The 24,182-nt window shown below is 40.3% G+C and overlaps 1 protein-coding gene across 1 annotated transcript in view; it reads right to left on the bottom strand.

Moving 5' to 3' along the window:
- The window catches only part of SCIN (scinderin), a 49,521-nt gene that overhangs the window by 8,046 nt on the left and 17,293 nt on the right, over positions 1-24,182 (bottom strand). Inside the window, exons 4-10 of the mRNA XM_074836579.1 lie at positions 22,806-22,955; positions 8,101-8,193; positions 5,453-5,585; positions 3,629-3,717; positions 3,220-3,435; positions 1,995-2,116; positions 1,720-1,810 (exon numbers count right to left, since the gene is read on the bottom strand). Of these exons, the coding sequence (XP_074692680.1) occupies positions 1,720-1,810; positions 1,995-2,116; positions 3,220-3,435; positions 3,629-3,717; positions 5,453-5,585; positions 8,101-8,193; positions 22,806-22,955 (894 nt within the window). The remainder of the gene's footprint in view (positions 1-1,719; positions 1,811-1,994; positions 2,117-3,219; positions 3,436-3,628; positions 3,718-5,452; positions 5,586-8,100; positions 8,194-22,805; positions 22,956-24,182) is intronic.

Genomic DNA, 24,182 nt, shown 5'->3' with positions numbered 1-24,182 from the left:
GGCGAGAGGGGCAGCTGGGGCGGCAGTGGGCGTGGAGGGCAGCAGGAGCAGGTGCTTTTTTGCTTATCTCGCCGCTGGATAGACTGGTACAGGTGCCTGATAAGGACATCCTAGGACACGTTTACTTTTAGGTGCCAAAATGCGGCAGGATTTTACAAATGCCAAAAAAACCCCAACAAACCAGACCCGCCCCGCCCCATCCCCGGAAAAAAAAAAAAAAAAACAACCACCACCCAAAAAAAAACCCCTGCAGAGGAAAACATACTCCTGCAAAACGCACAGGGAAACGGCTTTTTAATAGTCACTTATACTGTAGTGCCATCTAGTGATCACAAAATTGTACATTTAAACCTTCAAATAATGCTAATACAGACGTTAAGCACAGGTAGTCTATTCTAGGTAGCATGTACGTGCCTACAAATGCACACACGCATATATACGTGTGTGTATGTGCATATGCATACATCTATATACACATATCTATATATTCCTAATTCCATTGGAGGCTAAAAGTACTTTTAAGTATCATGTCCAGTGCAGTGAGATGGATCTCCTTCACCTTTAATAAAAAGGCTTTTTAAGCACATTATTATTGCAGGTCTTTGTAGTATATTATTATTGCTGCAGTATTAGTATTGGCCTTAGTTATGAGGCAGGACCATATTGTGCTGAACTCTGTCCAAATATAGAACATGTGTTAGGAATATTTCAAGGAGTAATTACCTAGAAGTGTTCTAATCCTTCCTTAATATAATTTCAATCATAAATCATAACTGATTAATAGCTAAAAGTATGGTCTGCCATCTAAATTAACTGTGCCTTGGTGGGTGGAGGAAGCCCTGTACTTTGGTAATTAAGAAATGGGAAGCACAGAATTATCTCCTACTGCTTAGAAAATCTCTGCCTGTCTGTCCCTAGTCATCTTCCAACTCTAGCCTTTCTGTGAGAAGATGAGACCTCTCACCTCTCCACCGACCTGCCACTCCTCACTAGTGATGAAAAGATAGCACACATTCTAGTCATGCCAGGACTAGCACATTTCGTCACACCTTTTAGCTGTCAGTGTCCTGCGCACTGCCTTGCACACCTCATTTCTGCAAGTGAGGATATATCTCCTGCTTTCACAGAGTTGCAAGCACTACAGGATGGGAAAACCCAAGTTAACCTTCCTCACTACGGCAGGGACAAGCCAGACCCTGCAGCACAGTTCCTGCAGGCTCTCGTCTTCTGGCTGTCATGTGGTTTTCATGTTTCCCAGTTTTGGCCCTCTAAAAGTCAGACATCTTATCTGGGCTAAATATCACAACTTCCTACATAATCAAAAGGAAACAGGGGTGCTCACACAGGTCTATTGCCCTGTCAGACACCTTCTTCAGAGTGAGTTGCCCTGGGAGGATCTTATCCTTTGGTCTCTGCTGACTATGTACAAAGCCTGTAAGGCTAGCAGGACTAAAACCTAATTTTTAGAAAGAAAGTCAAAGGAAAGAAAGAGCAGTTTTAGGTCGTGTTATATCTGTGTTCTTTTGGACATTTACATTCAGAAAGGATGATTCAAATGGGAAATCTCCAGTGACTTTAAAAGGAGCCCATGGTGCTTGGCTCAATACAGACCATGAGCAGTTGATATTCCAGTCTTCAAATGCTACCTCCTCCTTCCAATTCCCACTGACATTTGCATATATTGCATGCTCTCTTGAATTTTATCCGAAAGACACTAACCTGCACAGCCTGACCATTCAATAACCTATCCAGCTGAACAGTCAGAAATGCAGATGCAGTCAGTTCATCTTTTGTAGTATGGGCTCCTTGCCTGAGGAAGACAAGGAGAAAGACAATGGTTAAGTCCAGTTTCAAAATAATCCAGAGTTTATACTGCATGACAAACACACAGTAAACAACCTTGCATTTACACATGGTTCTACTCAACAGGACATAAAGTCAGTATATAATAATATTCACATGCTGCAGTTCTGTGCCAAGCCAGCCAAACATACCATGTGTAGATGATCTGCCCTTTAGGGTAAGTGTAGAGGATAATGTAGCAGTCACCACCGTAGAACTGTCCATATGTCTCAGGTCCCACAGGAACTCTGCCACTGCTTTCCACACGCCAGATCTGCAGAAACAGAAATCACTGGAGAATGCTGAACTTCATTCTGAGACTCTTCAAGAAGAAATTTATTATGTCATCCCTTGAGTGAGCTTTGTTTCTGTTCCCAAGCATTATGGAATAAAACCAGGAAGAATTCTTCATGAAGTAAATAGATACACCCTGCGCCCACTGAATGAATGAATAATGACCATCAACAAGCCATTGCAGTACACTTTTCTTTGTCTTGATGCTTTAATGCCACATGATCAACTCATAACACTATGTTGAACTTCCTTTCTTAACATGTTAAGATGATAATACGATATGAATGGCACAACATTATGATTCATCCTAGAACTATCATATAATTTGGGAGAGGCACACTGTAGTCAGATAACACACTCTTAGGCAGATTTCTTCCTATTTGATTCACTGCAGCCCAGTCCACTTAACAACTGCTCTCCAAAAACATACTGCTAAAATTATACAGCAAAAAATGTTTCAGAAATAAGCTGCTTTGGCTCAAGCCTACAGACCATCAAAAGTATGAGGTTAGAAACCTAGAAAACATACTAATGAGACTGTAGGTATTTATCTTTTTTCTTCCAGAATCCCTGCAGTGGGATATGGATAGATCTAGAAAGACTGTACAGTCATCTTTTTCTCTCTAAATGCAGGCTACCTGAGAGACATACTAGGGACAAAGAAGGTTCCCCTAGAAAGCAGACTGGATAGATACATAAAGACACAAAATGAATTTCTGACTCCAAGGGCAAGTTTTCCCATTCCAAATTTCAAGCTGATGTGAGTTAGAAGATTTTCCTTAGGGTAAGGATCATATTTAAAGCATATCTTTAAGAAGTATTGTGCAGAAGGGGAAATGTTTCTGCTGTTTGATTTCTATTGATGACTGATACAACATCTTTCATAAGCACCAAAAAAACATGACCCAGCATACAGCTGACAAAGAGATTCACTTTCTACATCAAAGCACCTTTTCTGATGGTAGAAGTAATGTAGTGTTACTCTACACAACAGCGTAAATGGCAAAACATAGAGTAGCAGCTTATCCTGTGACAGAATAAGCTAGGTAGGTAGAATACAATTTAATGCAACACAAAAATTACCTCTACTTTCCCTGAACCGTCATCGACCATGTTATGCTGGGCAGCCATTTGTGGAGACTCATGTAACTTGGTAGCATCAAATTCAATCTGCTCAATTTTAGCCACTCTCTCTGTGACATATACTTTGCCAAAGCCATCACTTTGATCTTTATCCTTCCAGTCTTTGAAGAATTGTTTGAAAATTGGTGTTTCACCTCCTTCGGGAAGGACTTGAATCTGAAATGAAGAAAGACACATGAAATGGAAGGAAACAAAACTGACACAGTTACTCAAACAGAAACTTTTCTGAATTACCTGTTAGTGAAACTTATGTCTTATAAGCCCTTAAAAATACTTTTTTTCTGATTTAAAACCAAAGTCTTTAACAGAGCTCATGCTCTCCTGGTATCATCTCATAAACAAATCGCACCTGTGTGTTGGCGGGATAATTCATCTGCTGTATGAATTGTTCAGCATTCTTCATGGCAGCTTTTCTCTCTTGTGGGTTAGCATCTTTGCCTGGTTAAAACAGAAGGGTAACATTACATGGGAAAGGGCAAAGAGCTCACAGATCCTGCAAAAACAAGATGTTCTTGAGCCTCTGCTCTGGCCTTAGTCATGAACAAACATAAATACCAGATATACCACAAGCAATAAGATTCACACAAAATTGAGTGGCCAAAACAGTACCTCAGTGACTTTGAAAACAGTTAAAATAAAATAAAATTAAAAAAAAAAAAAAGGGGGCATTCTTTTTTGCTTAGTCTGTGTGCTTCTATCAAAAAATGCCATTCATAATACATGCTTGGTTCAAGGTACAAGAACATCCTGGCTCTTTTGTCTGAATCCTCCCTTGCTGGGCTGCAATGTGTTAAATAAAGCTGCTGTCCAGAACTGCCTTCACTTCTTCAGGCAGCACGGGTAAAAGAAACTCCCATTTTGTCTGGCTGTGCTGTGCAATTTACCACCACCCTTCCCCATCCATTCCTCCTTGTTCAGCCTTGCTCAGTGTTAGACATCTCTGGAAGTCTCTGTGGGTGATATTGTGTACCAGGTCTGTGCCCCAGGTGGCTGTCAATGATTACACTCCAAAGACTTCTTAGTGTAATAAAATGCTCTGATAAGCTATTCATTGTATTCCATTTTGAATGAAACTATTAGCGAAGTAATTCACACTCCTCAGCTTAGCGGTCTGAAGATTTCCAGCAGAGATGATAACTGCAGCCTCCCAGTGCAAGGGTGAGACACAGCCTAATGGGGTTTTTCCACACATTATTGTTACCAACAGCAGAAGTGGGGATGCACAGAGGAGCACCTAGGGCCTCACTCAGAGGGCCTAAATTGTATATCAATGCCTGATCCTGTTGGCTTTGATTATTCTAGAAGTGATCAGGTGGAGAGTGAAAACCAGGAATCAGGGGTCAGGTAGGCCTTAGGCCATCAGAGCACAGTACTCCCAAAATGCTCTCTTTGAAAGGATGCTTCCCTAACTGCAAACGAAGTATTCCAGAAAAAAGTTTACAATGCTCTCTGGACTGACTCCAGCAGTTTGACAACTGCATCGATTATTTGCTACTGCACATGGTTAAAAAAAATTGCAAATGCCACAGAATAATTAATACACTGAGACCAAAAAAAGAGATATTCAGCACTGGATGCAATGGCAGCACCACAACAATCCAGCTACAAGGTGTCCAGACCTAATACCCCAGCAGTAGTATTCTCCTGGAATATGTTCAGTCAGAGCAACTGCAGACACTCCTACAAGCACTGATGATACACATAGAAATATTCACAAGAAAAAAAGAAGCATCAAAGTATGTGCAAGCTTATGCTTTTAGTTGATATGTGGGACACTCACCTTTCAATTTCACACCTCTGTGGAGCAATGCATGGGAATATAATATCTACCCACCATCAGTCCTTAAGTGTCCAGATTTTGTCCCAGAAGATAGGGATTTGATGGCAATATACAAAACTTGTAGGATTCTTTATATTTGCTCTATAATTGCAATTCGATGAACATTTAAGCACCCAGGTTTACAGATGCCTCAAAAATAGCCAGGATCCATAGACAGGACTTGGTCTTGAGGCCCCTACTCACATAAGCAATCCCTGTCCATTGACTGCACCAAAGCAGAACTGTGTGCAGGGTACTGTGTCCAGCCAGTATTAAACTATTGCTAGGATGTTGTGTCAACTCCTTAGATATGTCTGTGTAGCTTCTTCATTTGCAACAGAAGTGATCTCTCACCTTTCCACACAAAGATCTTCCTTGCAGCACCATTGTCCAAAATGAAGCACTCATCAGACAAAAGCATAGCCATGCAGAAGGGGTTTTCCCCTGCTACCATGGAGACCTTCATGGATCCACTTGCATCTGACACCTGAGAAAGTAATCATTTCAAATTTAGATCAACTCTGGCTTTTATAACCAAATTATTTTCTGCTCCCAAGATTGCTATAAAAATCAGTCGCCATTCCTATACAAATGGCTGTATGAAGTTTGTGTGCTGCTTGCAAGTAAGGTAGGCTAGTGACTTTTTTTGGTTTCATTTCATTTTACATCCAGTAGAGGGAGATGTAGTGTTAATTTTAGTGAGTTTGCTGGCTCCCTCTCACGATTTAAATCCGTTGCTCTTCCACTTTCAATTCAACTGCTCATTCAGTGAACACCTCACAGTTAAAAAGGTGTATTTTCTTCAGCCCACCCTACGTGCCCAGCTGGTGCATGGTGAGGGGGACCTAGGGACTCCACCCAGCTGAATTGGTGGAATCCCTAGGTGTCATCTTCTGCTACCAAGCAACTTGCACTGAAGCCAAAGGTACATGTACATGCTGAACAGAGCATTTGAAATTATAACACAGTAGTCCTACACTGATATTAACAAGTGAAATACCTACATTTTTAGCCTACAGTTCTTTAATTGGAAACTATCATATAAGACCTATTGCAGAATCTGCTTTGTAACCTCTACCAGCACTGTAAATTCATACAGACCTTTATAACCTTTTTAAATTCACTCCTAGCTGAAAAGACCAGTTATTACTACTGAAGTTATTACTACTGTGGCTTCCACTTTCCTAGCAGTTTTTATTTCCTTTCATAATTAAATATTGATTTTAAATACACCATTATATTTTATATTGTGTATTATGGAAGCACAAGATGGAAATTACCACTGCATACAACAAATAAAAATCAACTATTATACCTACTGTGAGGGCTCACTGTAGACCTGTCTCCTGACTTTGGCACTCCCTGTTATATTGCAGCACGTTTACATTTAGCTAACAGAGCTCCTTTAGCAGGACCTGTGAACTTAGAGGAGTTTATTAGATATCCACAGAATTTTCTGAGAGTTCTTAGGATTCCAAAATGCACTGCAAACACTTCTCTCTTCTCTAGTATTGTCTAACTACAATGGTCTTGATCATACATGCAGGCTCTCTATTATTTTTTTTCTTTTTTTTTTTCTTAAACCCCTGCTATAAAGATGTGCCAGATTTTTTGGCAAGAATGGAATGATTAATGGGAACTAAACACAGCACATAGACAACAAGGACTGAAAATGGCCTTGTAACATGGATTGCCTCATTATATAGGCTTCTTGTAAACCCCAGCCATGCATATGGGTAGGGGAAGGATCACATTAACAGGCAGGGAGAGAGGTGGCTCCATCCTGCTGTGGTCTGTGGGGTGTAGGAGCTGCAGAGGGAGTGACTTATCCTCTCTAACACTTCACAGCAGCTTGGAAGCTACTGTAGGTGGCATCCAAAAGGTCACACACATGGGGATCCAGTAGCACTTAGTGCTGTCAGTGTTGCCACTTGTCAACCAAACCCTTTTTAAGTGACTATGGGGAAGGGAAGAAAATTCGTTATATGCCAGTGGAAGATTCTTTTCTGTCACACAAAGCAACCTCATTGCATGAGCCAGAGCACAAAGTGCTGAAGAGAAAGTTCCAGACCTCAAAACTAATGAGAGCTTGAAAAAAGAAATACTCTTCTTGCAGTCTTCAGGAGAAAATAATCTCTTTTTTATTGGGAGGAGGGAGGATAAGATATTTTCTAGATTTAATTAAAACATCACCCTTTTCCAAATACTTTCTCACTTCTTTTCTCAAGTGGGAGAATACAAAAGAAAGGGAAGCTGGGGCAGGGGGGATAAGAGAGAAAATACAGGCCTGGAAACAGTTTGGTTTTTTTCAGAAAAAAAAATAATTGTGTAGCCTTGTATGTAGGTAAGATACTGTATCGTTAGTGCGAAGAATAAATTCCATGCCTAGTCTAAGAAAGAACAGTGTGCCTAACGTGACATGAGGAAAAATCATAACTTCACTGAATGTAATCATAAAACTCCGACTGATTTAAATGGAGTAAATATTTATCCCATTTTGTTTATAAGTGATTTCTGGCAGTAGCACTGACCTAGTTAGTGTTAAGCCATTGCAGGTGAGGAAGGAGGAAAAGGGCATTGGAAAGGAAAGGAGTTTTGCAAATTCCTTGGATTTATATATAAAATATAACATAGCTGTGCATCTCTCAAACTCTACTAAGAATAACAAAATTATATATGACTACTAAAACTCTCACTGTTATAATCAAAAAGACAGGAAATATAGTTTGATTTAAGACCAGTTAATTCTTCTTTGACCTGCACTGAGTAGTTCATAGGCCATGCTTAACTTGTTTCCTGCGTAAACAGGACTGTAATCCATTCTTTTTCCCTCAAATTACTTGGGCTGTCTTGATCGACATCCTTTGAGAAATTTGTCCATTGGCTGCAAATCAACTAACACAACTGCAGTTTTGTAACTGAAGTCAGAAGTCCATATACGAGGGCACTAAGTGCATGAATACTATCAAGTGTACCTAACTAAAAAAAAATAAATGGCTTACCATATATAGTTTAGCGCTTCTCCTGTTTGTAATATCGGCCTGTTCATCATCATCATCTTCACATTCGGGAAGTGCTGGCTTCCTCCCTAAAACCTGTACAAGAAAAGAATAATAAATTCAATGCAGAGAGAAAGTAGGTTCTGTAGTATAAATGCCTAAGCACTGTAATGTGTTGTCCCAGTAATCAATTAATCGGTATTATCTTTACATATAATCCAATCTAATCCAAACTCATGGGTGACTTGTTCACAAACATATAGGTAATTTTAAATAACTGTGTCAGATCTCCAGCAGCTTTATATCTACATGCTGTCACTCCTGCAGACCAACATACTAGTCATCTATAGACTAGGACAGGAAATGATATATAGAGAAAAGCTTCAAAGGATACATATGCACACAAATACACAGAATAGAAAGGTTTATGTGATCCTGCTCTCTGTGTGTGTGTATGTCTGTCTTCCCCTTTTCCTTTCAGTAACTTCTAAACTGTCAGTAAGCATGTCTTACAATTTTTGGAATCACATTACTCTTAAAATGTTCAGCAATACTAAAATTAAAGCAGACAAAGTGAAATATATGAGTTGAAATTATATTTTTAAATATTTCAATAGACAATATAAAATATCAGATTATTAGTTCGAAAATCTTAAAAATTACAGATTCTTAATTATTCTTCTTAATTATTCTTAATTAGCTAAGGTCTCAGAAAAAAATTATAGGGTGAGAAAACCATTTTCTTGCTCCACCACCGGAATATAAGTTTTAACACTGTGGTTGTTTTACATCATAGTAGTTTTACACCATGAGTAATGTCATAACAACTATCACTACAAAAAATTTACAGAGGTTCATCAAGAATATGTTATGGACAGGTAGTCATTATTAGATCCTAGTTACTTATTCTTAATGATCTTTCCTTAATGATTCATATATGTCCAGATCTAAATGTTACATACATAATATTATGGATTTCTATGAAATTATGTCCCAGAGTGAAGGTAGTAGTAATTGATACATCTGAGTAACTAAATATTAACATCAAGTACAAGGGCAGTGCCAGCCTTCCTGCTGACACAGTGCATTTGCATATAACATGGAGTCACACACAAAAATACTGTAAATATTTGATAACAGGGAAGCCTGACAAAGCATACAGCTGCAAAGAATTTGGAAAAAAAAAACCCCGAATGTTTCCTGAATTTACACTACATGGCTGCAGATTTACGAGTGTATAGGCCAAGCAGGGCTGCATTTTCATAGCAGAGTGCCACCATGCTAGTGAAGGGCTAAAAACAGCAGACACATGTGGCATATCAGCACAAGGTTTCTGAAAATTCCCCTGCTAAGTTTTCCCACTTACCACCAGCCTACACACAAGCTGTAGAGCACCAAGAATAACGTTGTCATTGTAATGCAAGGGTCAGAAAATTGCCAAATAACAGGCATACTTCTTTACCTGAACAGACACTGAATTATTTTGAGGGTTTTATAACATTTGACTTTCAGTAACAATTAAGAGGGTAAAAAAGTCTTGTTAATAAAACTTCTGGAAGTCCATACTAACTAGTTCTCTGCTTAATTAGGTTTTTCCAGAAAAAAAAAATACACCAAAAAAAACCCCACAAAAATTGTGATTCCTTATACAGTTAAAGTCAGTTTTCCTTTCCCATGCATATAGAATACCTGTGGCACCACAATTATTTTGCACCTTTGTTGTAAGTCACTTAAAATGATAAATTGCTCTTAAAATTTTCTGCTTGCCCAGGGGTCTTTGAAAACTATGTGAGTGCCATTCTGAATATTTTTAAACAAGCCTAAATAGTGCTGTTTGGTCTTTGTGAAAGGATCTCGACAGAAGCAGCCTCATTATTCACAGCACAGTCTAGGTGCTCCACTCTGGGGGCAATTAAACCAAGCAGCCTCTATAATTTAAAGATTGGTCTCTAAAATTGTTCCCAGAAGAGTTTGCTGGCCTGACCTGTTGGTGTCTTAGCATTGCATTTATAAATGTTTCTCTGAACTAGATAGAGAATTATTGTCAGACTCCCTAAGTCTTATCTTAGGAAATCTCAGTTCATCAGTACTTGCATAGAGAGAGTATGTATGCGCAGGTGCAGTTACAGGGATGAGATGAACTGCCCTGGAAAGGACAGACACATTCTGGTTCTGGGGAAACCCATTCACAATTCACTAAACAGCAGCTTGCACAGTAGCTTCTATGGCCAAAGCTATCCCTGTGCTTCAGCACAGGCGAGCAGAAAAGGAATATTACTCATTTTATAAATTCTTCTGCAGTTTCTCAGAGAAGCCCAAAAATAAATGGAGAAGGATCTTGAGGGTGCCCCCTGTTGCATTTGAAGTCACAGTTGCCTGTAGATCCTGGCATTTTGGTGACCCTTAATAAGAAGGAACAAGATATACTTCTCCTCCCACCAGAGAAGAAAATCCAGGACTTGTGAGAAGGGCTGTGCAGCCAACACAGCCATTAGAATCAGCCTTAAGCTGAATCACGAACAGGTATATACCAAAGCCAGAAGATGGTACAAGGTTAAAATGACTTAAGCCATGTGAAGACACCAACTGTGAAGAGGTGAAGCATGCCCGATATATACTCGATATATGGAGTGATACAGTATGAAATCCATATAGTCAGTACACTTTTTTATTGCTAGAAACAACTTATGTCATTCCGAACACAAGTTAATTTCAGTTTGTCTTAGAGACTGGAGGATGACACAGATCACAGAAGGAAAAATTCTGTACTTAAACCGAAAGCAATTTATGCTAAAAAAAATGTTAAGTTCTGTCTCAAAGAAATTCCTTCCAGAGAAGTTGTCTTTCCTTCTTCTAAGGCAAACTCCTGTGCTATGGCCGAGCCCACACGCAGCCACACATATGCCTGGATGTTATGACAACTGATAATTTTATCAATAAGATTACGGAGTGTGTACTGAAGAACAGCTAAGTGCTATGCTGAAATTGGGTTGTATCATTATATGAGCATATGGCTGGCTGAGTTGCAGCTCTTCAGGGCACCTTGCCTTTATACAGATAATTGTCATGTGATGCATCAAAAAGAAAACAAATCATGCCAGCTGAGACTATAGTCAAAGGCTCCCAAAGCTTTTCAGCAAGGTTCCCCAATAACATGACTTAAACCAACAGACAGGTTAAAGGACATTGAGTCTTCTGATTCTCATCTACATATACTCTTAGTTTCACACAAATCCTGTGGTAGCTATACACACAGGACCTTACTCATTTAATTGTCCCTATACCGATAGTCAGGCTGTTCCACTGGGTCTTTACCTCTTACAACCCAGTGTGCTGACAGCCCTAGGCTGGCTCTCCTGGGGTGCTCCAAGGTTTGAGACCCTGACTCACAAACCTGCCAAGAAATCAGACCCACAAATCCACCCTACAGATCTGAAAATAGCAATGCTCTCTCAGGGGTGTAAAACAACTGAGCCACACTGTTCCCTGACGTCCAACCATACTGGCAACTTCAAACCATACCTCTCATAAATACACAGATGCACATACAGGTTTTTAAACCACTTTTAAAATCATTATTATTATTTACTGCAGTAGAAATAATCTAAAGAATAATTAGGGGCCCTGAAAGCATACCCATGCCCCAGCTTCCTCATTCTTTTGGGCTTAGCATCTTTCTTTGCAGCTGCTGATTTCCAAACCACAGATACTCTTCATATCACTTCACATTATCTGCCATTGACAGATTAAGGTGTCAAACCAACCTTCCTTTGCTCTGACGCTTATCGTCTCCCCGCCATTGCTTCCTGCATGCACGTTTATCAGAGTCCTGGAAAAAAGCACCAGCAACTCTAGCCTCAGCAAAGGTACACACAGACGTAGTGCGGCTATTCTGCAGTGACCACCAGTGTGCACACTCTAACCTCACGGTATATGTGAGACTGTTTAACCACTCAAGGCTTAATCTGCTTCACAGCTATTTCAGAATAAGACATGCCCACAGCTGGCTATGGCAGAGCCAACCTTGCTTTACGTGGCTATAGCCTAATGCCAGCTTACCTCTCAATGAGAGCATCGGACTGCTGAGATAGCATTTTATCAAAAGTATTCATTAACTCCACATCTTTAGATCTTGCCTTTGGGGATATAACAGGAAGTCAGTTTGCATTATTTTAAAAAGTTTTGGTTTTCTAAGTTCTGTTAAACCTTTGTGTTGACGCTCTTTAGTGTAAGAATATTGTAGTGGAAACCAACAGAACATCAGTTCCTCTACAACAACTGCCCAAGTCTACTTTTATCTTGTGATAAACGCAATGTAGTTTATCCTGCCTGCAAAACCATAATCTCCTTTCATATTCTCATGTGCATGAGCTCTTCTCTGTAAATATCTGCACCCCGTCAGAGAAGTGCAAAATACAGAGCCAAAGCTTTTACTGACAAGTGAAATTCCACTCCAGTGCCCTTAAAAAAGGACAGAAGAAATCACAGACAAAAGGTTTCTAATCTGTAGGAATGTGACAAGGTAAATAATTTAAAATAAACCCATCAAAAGAAGAATTTTAGCAAACATTATCTTCATAACTGGAGAAGCCAGCTCTGCATCATAAAATAGTTGATATTGACTTAGTGGAAGCAAGAAGTTTAAGGAGTTCAGCAAGGCTGAAAATACAACTAGGAAAACAATACTTGAAGAACATGTCAGGTGAAGGTTAATTAAGAGAGAAAACCAGTTTCATACAGTTTAACTTGTGTACACTAGCACTGTATTTGTGTTCCTTCTTACTACACAGAGTCTGGGTTAGGTTTCTAGGTCTGAAACTGAACTATTTGTTGTGGCCGTGATCCCAAGTGTCAGATCTCAAAAAAAACACAAATTCCCCTCTTTATATGCTAAGAGCAATAGAAAGAAAAGCAAGACATTTACATAGCTTAAAGCTGTCTTGTGGGTCTGATATTTTATTATTCTTGGAAAACAATCAGGAGTAGTAGCTCATCATTTACTTTCTTGCACGCTATGACATAAGCAAGTATATCCTGCTTCCACAAACTCAAGGTATACATGTAGGCTGTGACAGAGAATAAATCCTCTGTGCAGCACAGTAGGTCTGAACTATAGGCACAGCATGAACTCATTGGCAGATAAAGGTTTAGATATTTATTAACCTTCAAAGCAGAGAAGAATATTACAAGAAAAGTCTCTCTGAAATAAATACTGCTTCAAATATCTACTCCAGTAGCCTATAAAAAGAAAAAATCCAGCAGAGAGAAGAAAGGATGAATATGATGCAGGCCAGTAGCCACCTGGCTGACCCAGGGTACCAGCACAGACATAGACCCTGAGGCTCATTGGGCAAAGGGCTTCATTGCTTAAGTAACTGGCCACAGTTTCAGTTCCAATCATTTTGGCTCACTAGTTCTCCTGCCAGTGCACAACCACTGCAGAGGATATTATGCTCCAGATGAAAATGACTTTTGACATTGGTCAGATTACGAACAGCCGAATATGTTTATTTCACAGGTTATTGTAACTTGGAGCTCTTTCCATCAATCTGAGCAAACATTCATAGTCTTACAAAAAATTACACTTCCATCAGGAAAAAAAAATCCTTTCACTAAACTGCTCCCAGGTAGCTAGCAGGATTTCTGCCTGAAATTGCCTCTCACTAGCAATTTCAGCAACAACAGATGTCATTACATGCTCACTTTGAACAGAAGACCTCCCACCTGCCTGAACAGTGACTGAAAATAAGATGGAAACAGCCATAACATACTGAGAAGTGGACACAAGGATGTTTTATGCTAACAAACAGTTCTGGCATGGTGTTCGGTTTTTTTTGTTTTTACCATGTAATTTATCAAAAGGACTTTCTGGTACTAAGGTCTAAACCCGATCTGTGTGCATTCAGCTTGCTATAAAATAGCAAAACACATCATTTGCTTATGGCACTTTTGACACATAAATTATGGCCTACATTTTTAGCAAGTTCCTGTTGTCTCAGGAATTTCAAATGCAAATTATAATTTTATTCATCACTCTATGCTTAACTTCCTAAAAATAGGGCATTAGGCTTTGGCAGTTTTTCATATAATATTTGCAACTTTTCATATCTGTCTGGGATAATTTGAATATAAAGCCTTTACTGGTATAACAACAATATTTTAACAATTTTCCGCTCTGTGAAACAGGCTATGGATAACATGTTCACAAAAAAAGTATCTAGATCAGTCTTGAGAGTATAAATTTGATGTTTTTCAATAGTTTGCCTCCAAGGCAAAACAAGCTACTTTCCGTCCTGCTGGGACTGCACAGCTGGCAGTATCTAAGCTAGCTATTTACAACTGAGCCCAGGTGTGCATGAAATGAGTTGAGGAAATCCCCAGCCTATGTTATCTTCAAGTGTCTAGCTTTTAAGATGCATCCAAGATGAACAGTGATCCCACACTAAAGAAATGGGGAGTGTGAATGGCAGTAACTGTGCAAACACAGCAGTCTTTTTGTAAACATTACTGCTGCTGAATGTTGAGAATTAAGCTGTTCAGTGACCTGCCTACCTGCAGCATAATTAAAAATGCAATAAGTAATCAATCACCCCTACATCTTTTTTGCATTCATACTAATCCTTTCTACCTAATTTTTAAAATCTTATTCTTTTGTTACATCCTCCTCTGATACCTGCAGACGTATTAGAAATGAGACCCAAATCCTGCAGAGACTTGCACATGTGCTTGAGATGCCTGTTTTTTCTGCTTTATTGGGACATAAAGTTAGACACACACTGAAGTCTTTGTAGCTTTGCAGTTCTCAGTTTGAAAGCCTTGTGGATAAAAACCTTATGTGCTGCACAACAGTGCACACTTAAGTGTTGGAAAATAACAGAAATAAATCAGTAACTAATGCCAACAGGGAGCCTCAGACACAAAGAATATTTATCTGCTAAAATCCACAAAAGTCCCAGCTTTTCGTTCCTTAAGTGCCACCGCACAGGCTGGTCCTAAGGCTGTGGCAGGCTGGACCATATCAATATTGGGGTAAAAAGAGGAGTACGGCAAATACCGTGTGGAGTTGAAGCAGCAGGGAATGAGCTGGAGGCAGCAGCAGGTGATCAGCAACCCTGCCAGAAAACCAGTGTTCCCAGGGGATGTACAGCAGCTGGAGGGAGAAGCAGGCAGCTGTAATACATGGCAGCATCAGGGTGAGCAGAGGGAGCTGTAGCGAGGTGTTTCAGCACTCAGTCCGTGAGATGGGAAGGTGGAAAAAGCTACTCAGAGCACTGAAATATTTTCCCAGTGCACCACTGGCTGTATTTGCAAGCTCAGCATTTTCAGTCCCATATAGCCCAACAGATCAGGTATGCCAGGGGATCCTCTCTGTTATGACACCCAAACTCCTGCATTCAAGACAGAGCACAGATTTGGACCCTAATGTTTAAGAAAGCAAACCAGAGTATTCTGATAGACTTTCTCTAATGCCTCTTGATGAAGCTTGAAATAAATATTTATTAGGACAGAAAAAGAGCAAGAATGTTTCTTTCACATGGTTGTATAGGAGATACATCCTGCTTAGCACTCTGAAAATCAATTCATCCTGCTAGTTTAGGTGCCCTCCACTAACCGATTTCTGGTTTTAAGTTCTTACACCTCCTCAAAATTTGTTTAAAGGAGACAATATGTTCAAAGGGACTATGATTTACAGCTCTTAAAAATTGGAAGTTCCACCACTGATTACTCCAATTTTTAAATCCATCTTCTGTAATTTCATATACCTCTTATTTTTACAGGCAGATCAGGTAGTATCAAAGTCATAGGCCGCTATGTAAGCAAAAGACCAGGCCCTAATAAGCTGCTTTGCAGTAAATACAATAATTATATTACATATTTCTTTAGTGTTACACACTCGGTGGTGGTGGAAATATTGAGCTAATCCCATGACACTTGGAACACTTTCTGCTATACAGCTGTTCTTCACCCTTGCCCAGATGTGAGAGGACTTTTACTCCAGTGTTATATGGCCTGGATAGAGAATAGCAATCTGTGCACATGCAGGCTCCTCTGAAAAAAAAAAACCTTACAACTTTTTTCTCCCTGAGCCCTCCCTGCACTGCAGAACTTCCACTTAAGAAAATTCAAAGGCAACTTTGAGCAGAGATCCCTTGAGACTTGCCCTGCACAGCGGCTGGGATGAGGCAGACCTGCAGAAAAAAAAAAAAAAAAAGAAAAAAAAATCCTTTCAAGGTGCATTTGCCTTGGGGAGATGTTGGATTCCAGGGACAGCATATTTCTGAGTTTTTTATACAGCAAGGTAACTCTGCCCTTTCAGTTCTTCTCCATGAAATCCTACTGTTACTAGAAAGTACATGGAAATAACTGCTAACAACTCCACGTGGAGGTAACTGCTAACAACTCTTTGGCCTTATCTTCTTAATTATGCTCATTTAATAACTGAAAATTATAGCGGTTCTTCATCAATAGATTTCTTAATAGTCTAGCACAGAAAGGAAAAAAGCCATTACAAACCCCATTAATATTCTAACTTGTAATTATGAGATTATAATTGACTAACGTGGTAACCCTGCAAGCTCTACAGCTGCTGAAGAAGAAAACATAACAAAGATGAGTGGTTTTCTTACCTACAAGAATGCAAACGACACATGTTATAATTTAATTGCAAGCACTTCCAGAAATTCATTATGATTTTAGAAATTCACTAAAATACCTAGTATAGAAGCACCTTTCCTAGCATAAGAAACTAGGTTTTCAAACATCTATTGTTAGAGCTGTTCATAAACAATTTAGTTCATGCCATGCAGTACAATATGCCTGAACATTTTCTGAAGTAAAATTTCTAATGCTGGCACTGAAGTTTGTATTTAGAGACTTAATTAGAAGCTGACTTTTAGACGTACTTGCCACCTGCAGTTCCTATTCAATTCCCTGTCATTTAAGTACCTGGCTTCGGGCAGCCAAGATTGAAAACTGCAGCTTGAAGAACATTACAGGTAACTCACAACACTGCTGAAGAATCCTCCTTACCAGCTTCTGCCATTCTTGGGCAAAACCCCTGCTGACTTTCTACTTGGGTCTGGGGAAAACACTGGGCCAAATGCTCAGCTAAATTGTATTGAAATCCACGCCATGCGTGTTTTGTCTGAGTACAGGTTGCATAATTGAGTGCTTTAAACGGAAATTTGCATCAAGAAAAAGGACTGCCCTTAATAAAGGAGATATACTCAGTAATTAGAAAGAAAACAGGATGCCTGGTTTTGACAGCTTGAAACTGGCTCCCTGCAGGGCAATGGGTTTGTACTTTGTATCCACATTAATTAAGATTTATGATGGACTATGAAACAGTGTAATGATTAATAAACTGCCACTCCTCAGACTGGACAGATATTGCACACAGGCACGTGTATTATTTTTCTCCCCGGACTACTTTGATTTTGTACCCTACATACTATTCAAAACAGCAAGACCCAAATTGTATTCTTGGTGACACTTACATATATCCAAAACCATTCCAGTGAAGAAGTGTATTTGTCTTCCTGAGGGGTAAATTTGACCCACAGTTTCAAAGCAGCCTGAGGAAGCTGTCTGTTCATCTGAGTAACCAATGCAACTACGGCTAGTAACTTTGCTAGTAGTTCTGCTATTTTCTGCCCATTAGCTTTCTCAAGTCGTTGCATTCTCATGAAAATGTAGTTAACTTCTCTGTGTGTGTCTGACTGCATAGCTGAGTCTTTGCATTGGGGACTGATACAATTTCCATTGTACTCACCCCTCTCTCAATGCTTTAATTTTCTTTTGTACATGACTTTTCAATACTACCTCTGCCCTAGGACTGAAATTTATTTCTACTATTTATTTCAAAAAATTCCCTGGAAGCTTGTCCATTTTTTCCAACTGTCTCAATTTAGATAATAAAAGAGACTACTTTAGCTTGCATATTCCCAAAGCCATAGATAATTTGGCCTAATATGATATCATTAAAGCATTTTTCATATTGGGCATTTTCTTGCTAGTGAACAGGTCAGGATGAACCATAATAGTTACATGCCATTCATACCTTATGAACTCATAGTATCTGAGTAAAACTGTGTACAAGCTACATGATTAAACAATTGTTTAATTCCTAACAAATGCCCGGAGTTTGTATTCCACAAAAGAAGTCACCCCTCCTCCATCACCCTCAATCCCACTACTCTGTATGCAAATCAAACAAACTTCTCCTTAGCATGACTTAACCTCATAATACAACCAAAAGCAAGGAAACAAGAAGAAATGCAAATGTTACAAGAGTAGCAATAGCTATTTTTGCTTTTGTAGAGTTGTAATAGCAGATCCTACTCTTGCTGTCTCTGGGAAAGAAGCAGGTACCAAACCAGCGGGGCACACACTGCTCTTCCAGCCTTATGCAATGATCCATGTGACAGGACCAGAGACTGCACGAACCTGCCTAGCTCCTTCAGAGAAGCAGGCCCTTGCCCTGTCAAACCTATTTATGCTAGTTACAAGTCACAGCAAGCCTGAGTTTTCCCTAGCTACCTCACTGTGCTCTGTGCTGCTCTTTGTTTTGTAGCAAATAATTTTTAGGGGCTTGAATTTTAACAAGGAAGGAGGGAGGGGGTGGTCCTGCTCTTCTGTCCATACGCACAGACATCTATCCAGCTAATTTAAGGTTTACTGGAGCTTGACATTGTGGTGGTGTTTGCATTCTTTGGGCCTCTAGAGAAGCAGTCTCTGTAACTTGCATTTGCAATGGGATCTTCTCATTTTCTGTGCTCTTGAGATGTTATCCACATGACTGACTGAGCACTGTGTAGTGCTACCAGTCCCTTTCCAGGTACAGAGGTGGAAAGGTGTGACTGGCTGTAACATGATCAAGCCACTCCCATACCACTGTGTGTAGTATTTATTCACACCACATGCAAAAACAATCATCACTGAACACAATGGCATTCAGGAATTCTCAGGATTAAGCATTTCTTAGGCACTTGAAAGAAAAAGGAGGGAAAAGAAAGGCTGTGTTATGAGAAAGGAGGAAGAGGTTCCTTCTGTTGCTCAATATGTAAACAAGCATAAACTAGGTGAATATTTACACAAGTATTTTATGAGAAGTGAGTTTGCACTCATCTGTTCCAAGGCCACTAGAACTCTAACAAAACCAGGCACACGACAACTGCAAATGCTGAGTAAACAAAAGTTGTGGCATTTTTTGTTTAAAGCCAGAAGAGTGATTCCAAAGATGCGTACTAACTCGATACAGTGACCAAACTGACACAAGCATTGCTAAAGCCTATTTTTGGATTAGTCCCATGCAGATTAAAAACTTCCTGTAACACAATTTGAACGTTCAGACCTAAGATTCAGCAGAATGAGTAACTATTCAGCTGTTTACCTGTGAAAATCAGAGCAGAGTTGGCATCTGGTGGATTTTACTATGGACAGCTGCAACTGTGGAGACCAGTCATAGTTACTGGAGCAGCAGCAATTTGTCCAAGGTGGTCAGTTTATTTTTTAAATTTCCAAGGCAGCAACCCTATTCAGCACTGCTTATTTAAACCTGCCAGTCAGTACCTCACCTAAAGTGCAAACACGGAGGTGAAACCAGGTAGAATAAATACTTTCAATGTGCTTGCACAGAAAGTTTCTGTCTCGTCTTCGCAGTCGAAGAGTTCTAGTGATTCTACAGTATCTTAAGAGATGACCTGTGCACCCACTGCAGGTCTGAGCTTTCCAGACACATTGGGAGTCCCGAGTATGAGCACAGGATGGTCACTGTGTGTTCCCAAGTGGCCCCTGGTCACTACAGCAGATAAAAAAAGATATTGCCACTCTCAAAACTACTCCTGTACCCAGCTTCTAGTCACTATCCTTTCCCAGGGCGAGTGAGCTGTATCTTGTTGGCCTGCCACAGCAATTTATCCAGCCCTACAGCATGCTCCAGACAGCATTCTCCCATGGGCAAATTGTTCAAGCAGTGCCAGCCTGTTCTTAGTTCTTGCTAAAAATCGTAGTTGGGAGCAGGCCTCTGCCCTTGTCAGAGTAGTTTACCTCACCTGCAGCTCCCCAGCTCCCAACAGGAAAGTGAGCTGGCTAGGAAACACAAACCCAGCACAGCCACTGCTGCCTCTGCTAATCCCATAACAAGACAGAACTCTGGCAGGGTTTGTTGAATCAGCCTGTGTCTTACCTCCGTGTTGGGACACAGGCACAGCAGTCTTGCTTTACTGGCTGGGAGTTATGACTCTCTGCTTATGGAGTTGGGATAAGATCACTCTCAGCTCTTTACATTGGTACTCATGGTGGATATGTCAGCCCCTGCCTGGTGAACACTTTTCTAGCAGCACTGCACGAGCAAGTTTAGCCACTGACATGGAGGCAGATTTCTAGCTCACAAGAAGGGGAATCATTCCTGACATTTATCAGAGGAGATAATTTTAGGAAATCTCATTCTGATTTCAGTGGCATACTGGATGACAAAATGAATATTTGAAGTACATAATTCTTTTCCCTAGAAAATTAATCAACCTTTTCCTAGAAAACCTGGAGATGGCAAAAATCCATCCTTCCTGATGCAGAGGGAAGAAAGAAGTGCAATGCTAGTTTCAGGGCAGTCAGCCTGGGCAAGTGCTACAGCAAGTTAGAGGCAATTTTGTGGGAGCAAGGAGAAAGCAAGATAAAGAGCACCAGGAACCGGGTACTATTTGAGCAGGAATAGAGATTAATAGGTTTTATATGTTTGTGAGGTTAACTACCCTCCTGGCTTATTAGCAGCACATTTCAGAGCTTGGACTGGGACAGCCCCAGCTGAGCTGTAAACCCTGTTGTGTGAGCAGCACTTCCAAAAGCAAGGCTACCCAGCATGATGCAGGCTAGAAGCTGAGCCCTGCCTGCCAACAAACTCACTCGAATCAGGCTCATTACAATGGTGGCGATAAAAGCCCTGAACCTACTTGCATTGAACTACCCATTTTTCTTCCCTCTGTATTCACAATCCAAAAGGGAAAGCAGAAACTTCTTCATACACCGCTGAGCAAGTAAAGATTTATTCCCTGACACAGTAACAATGCACTACAGGATCAAAATGCAACCTTGGTGATTTTCCTGCTCTTAATCATGTGTTAAGGTTGCTACAAAACAACAGTTGCACGCAGCTGAAAAAGTCTGGCAAACAGATGTAGGGTGAGGCCAGCATATCCCTGCCGCTCACAGCCTGTCCGGGGAGGAGGCAGCAGGCCTCCTGACAGCCATCCCTGTGGCCAGCCCACGTCCTTGCTGTGGCGGCACAGAAGTCCAACTTCGCATCTGTACCTTAGTCGGATAAGAGGTGCAAAGTGCAGCTCTTCTGATCAATGCTCCCAACTCACACGTGAACTTATCGGAAACCCCAGGATGGGCTTGGCAGTAGGAGGCTGCTGCTGGGGGACCATGCCAGCAGGCTCCCACGGTGCCACGCAGCTGTGGCCCACAGCAGGCTGCTGCAACCCAATACCATGATTCAAATAAGGAGCAGGAGGTTGGGCTCTAATTGTTAACCTGTGCTCTTTTCATAAAAGTTACAGGTGTAAAATATGTGCCGCATCAGAGCTGGTGTGAGAATTCCGTACAAGAAAGTAAAAAGCCAGATAGAGGACTGTTGTTGTTTTTTTTTTTTTCTTCCTTCAAAAATCTCCAGTGCACTGGGTGTCACCTCCTCTACTTTTGTGCACAGCCACATTTGTACACACACCCACAGGCAAAACAGATCATCCAAAGGTGTCACCACAGCTAGCACAGCCAAGGGCTGGTTTGCTGGCATGTTTTGCTGCTTAGGCAATAACTAGTTATACTCCGTGTGACCAAACCGAATGCAAGCACCATCAAAAATAATGGCATACCTGCATGCACCATTAGCATTACTTCCTGAAGTAAATCTGAAGTACAAGTTAATATTCTAATTGCACATTTTCAATTTTATTGAAGCACTGCTTTATAACCCTGCTTCCTTCTTCCTTCTTTTAAAAGAATGAATAGAAAAAATTTAGCATGCCAATGCCAAGTGACAATGCTTTTGTTAGTATGTGGCATCCAACAACTCAGCGCCAAATAATTTTTTCAAGATCTGAAAACTCCATAAATTGGGTTTTGGCGCTTTTTTTGTATTCTACTTTGACCAGCTCAGTTCTGAAATCTGAATTCTGTTTTTTGAATAAATGGTTAAAACTTTCTAAACGTATAAGAAAGGGGCTCACCAGGGTTACCAGAGGCTAGGTGCATAAGAGTTTGTAGTAGAAGTGGTGATGCAAAGCAGTATGCTTGGCCCCATGCATTTCCATGCAATTTGCTACATTTGTTGACACCCCCAACACAGTAATTCTAGGTACTTCCCTGATGCTGCTCTTTCCTAATACAGAGCAGCAGATAGTGTTGTTCACGTACGAGCTCTGCTGTTAATTCAGTCACTTTACAGCTAATTCAAAAAAGCAAACATTTGATTCTTAAAAAGTATTCTCAGATGATGATTATATCAGACATTTCTTCCCAATAAACTTAATATTGCTTGGATAAGGATGGAAAAGAAGCATAAACTGGCCTACTATACCCTAAATCTGAGTTCCTGGAGTCCCTGAAGAATAAGAACATGAAGTTTGAGCCCAATCTTATTTAGTTCCTGAGGTGTAAACACATTTTATTCACAGCTATTTCAGTAACTGGTATGCATATTACAGTACCTCTATGAGCTTCTCTGGTTCACTCCCTTCTTCCACGGTAATTAATTTAGACCTTCCATTTCGTTCATTGTCCCGAATGCCAACAGCAACTTGAGTAGCCTTCAGCCGCTCGTATTTATTGCATGATGAGCCACACCACTGATAGATCTCCTAAAATAATTAAAAGCACACATATATTAGCAATAAGATTCAACACTAAATGAAATTATGAAATTAATATTTTATTAATAACTATCTTACTTGATTTAAACCACAGAACATCAGTGAAGGTACATCTTTCAGAAATACCTTCCAGAAAATATTTGCCAAGTCACATAGATATTTGTATTGTGAAAGATATTTATGCAATGTAATTTAGCATCCATATATTAGGAGCTTGTTTGATCTCAGAACAGTGAGTTTTGATTTGACTAAGTTTTATCCCAAACACAGATGAATCTTCAGCTATCTAAAGAACATGAAACTCCTGAATTTGCTACTGCAAATTGTCTTTATTTTATATCTGGCAGTTCCTCTTCTATGCTACTTCAGCAGTGCTGGTTCTCATCTGTGACAAGAAACAAAGTAATTTCAAAATCTCAGGGAAAACCCTGACTGTTTCTGCTACTCAAAGGTAAAGTTAGATCTTTCGATCCAGTTTTTATTTTGGTGACTTTTTGCTGTATAATGGTATTTGTTGCGCACTCTGCTGCATCAAACCACAAAACTAGGTCAAATGCAAATGAATGACATAGTTGTTTTCAATAAAAAGTCTTCTCCACTGGAAGATTCTTCCTCAGTGTATAGCTGATCCAGTGCTCATAAAAGTTTATTAACCTCAGATTAATGCAAGCCCTTCCAACTGTAGTTATCACAAATCTCTTTATAAATTACTTCTAAAGATTTAAAGATCAGGAATATACAGTTTTTCTGGTGAGTTAAACCATCAAGTTTCTCCCCAGCAGAAGATGGACATAAACCTGGTCCCTCTTCCTGGCTCAGGAACTGACTAAAATAAAGACAAGAGGCACATCTGTAAAAGATGGTTCCGTTCAGGAAACGCAGCATCTACAGTAAGCTGCTGCCACAGGAGCAATCCATGTGATTGCCACCTTTACAAGGAGCTCTTCAGACACTGCAGCAGCAGCTCTTCAAGTTAACGACTGAGTGCTCTGATGGCAGCAGCCCACTCCTAGCTATCATTTTACAGGCCTTCAGGGCCTTCGTCTCATCTGGCTGAATAGGTAGTGAACGGCTATGCCCTGCACTGTGACGGGGAAAGCACAATTCAACCACAATGGAGCACGTTCCCAAGGGACCTCTCAGGAAGGAGCACCACCAGAACCAGGCTAAGACAGGACACCTAATCCAGTCACACCACAGACCAAGGACCCTTAG

This window comes from Strix aluco, chromosome 1 (genome assembly GCF_031877795.1).
Source record: "Strix aluco isolate bStrAlu1 chromosome 1, bStrAlu1.hap1, whole genome shotgun sequence".
In the NCBI taxonomy this organism is placed as follows: domain Eukaryota; kingdom Metazoa; phylum Chordata; class Aves; order Strigiformes; family Strigidae; genus Strix; species Strix aluco.
This window is presented reverse-complemented; position numbering and strand designations above follow the sequence as displayed.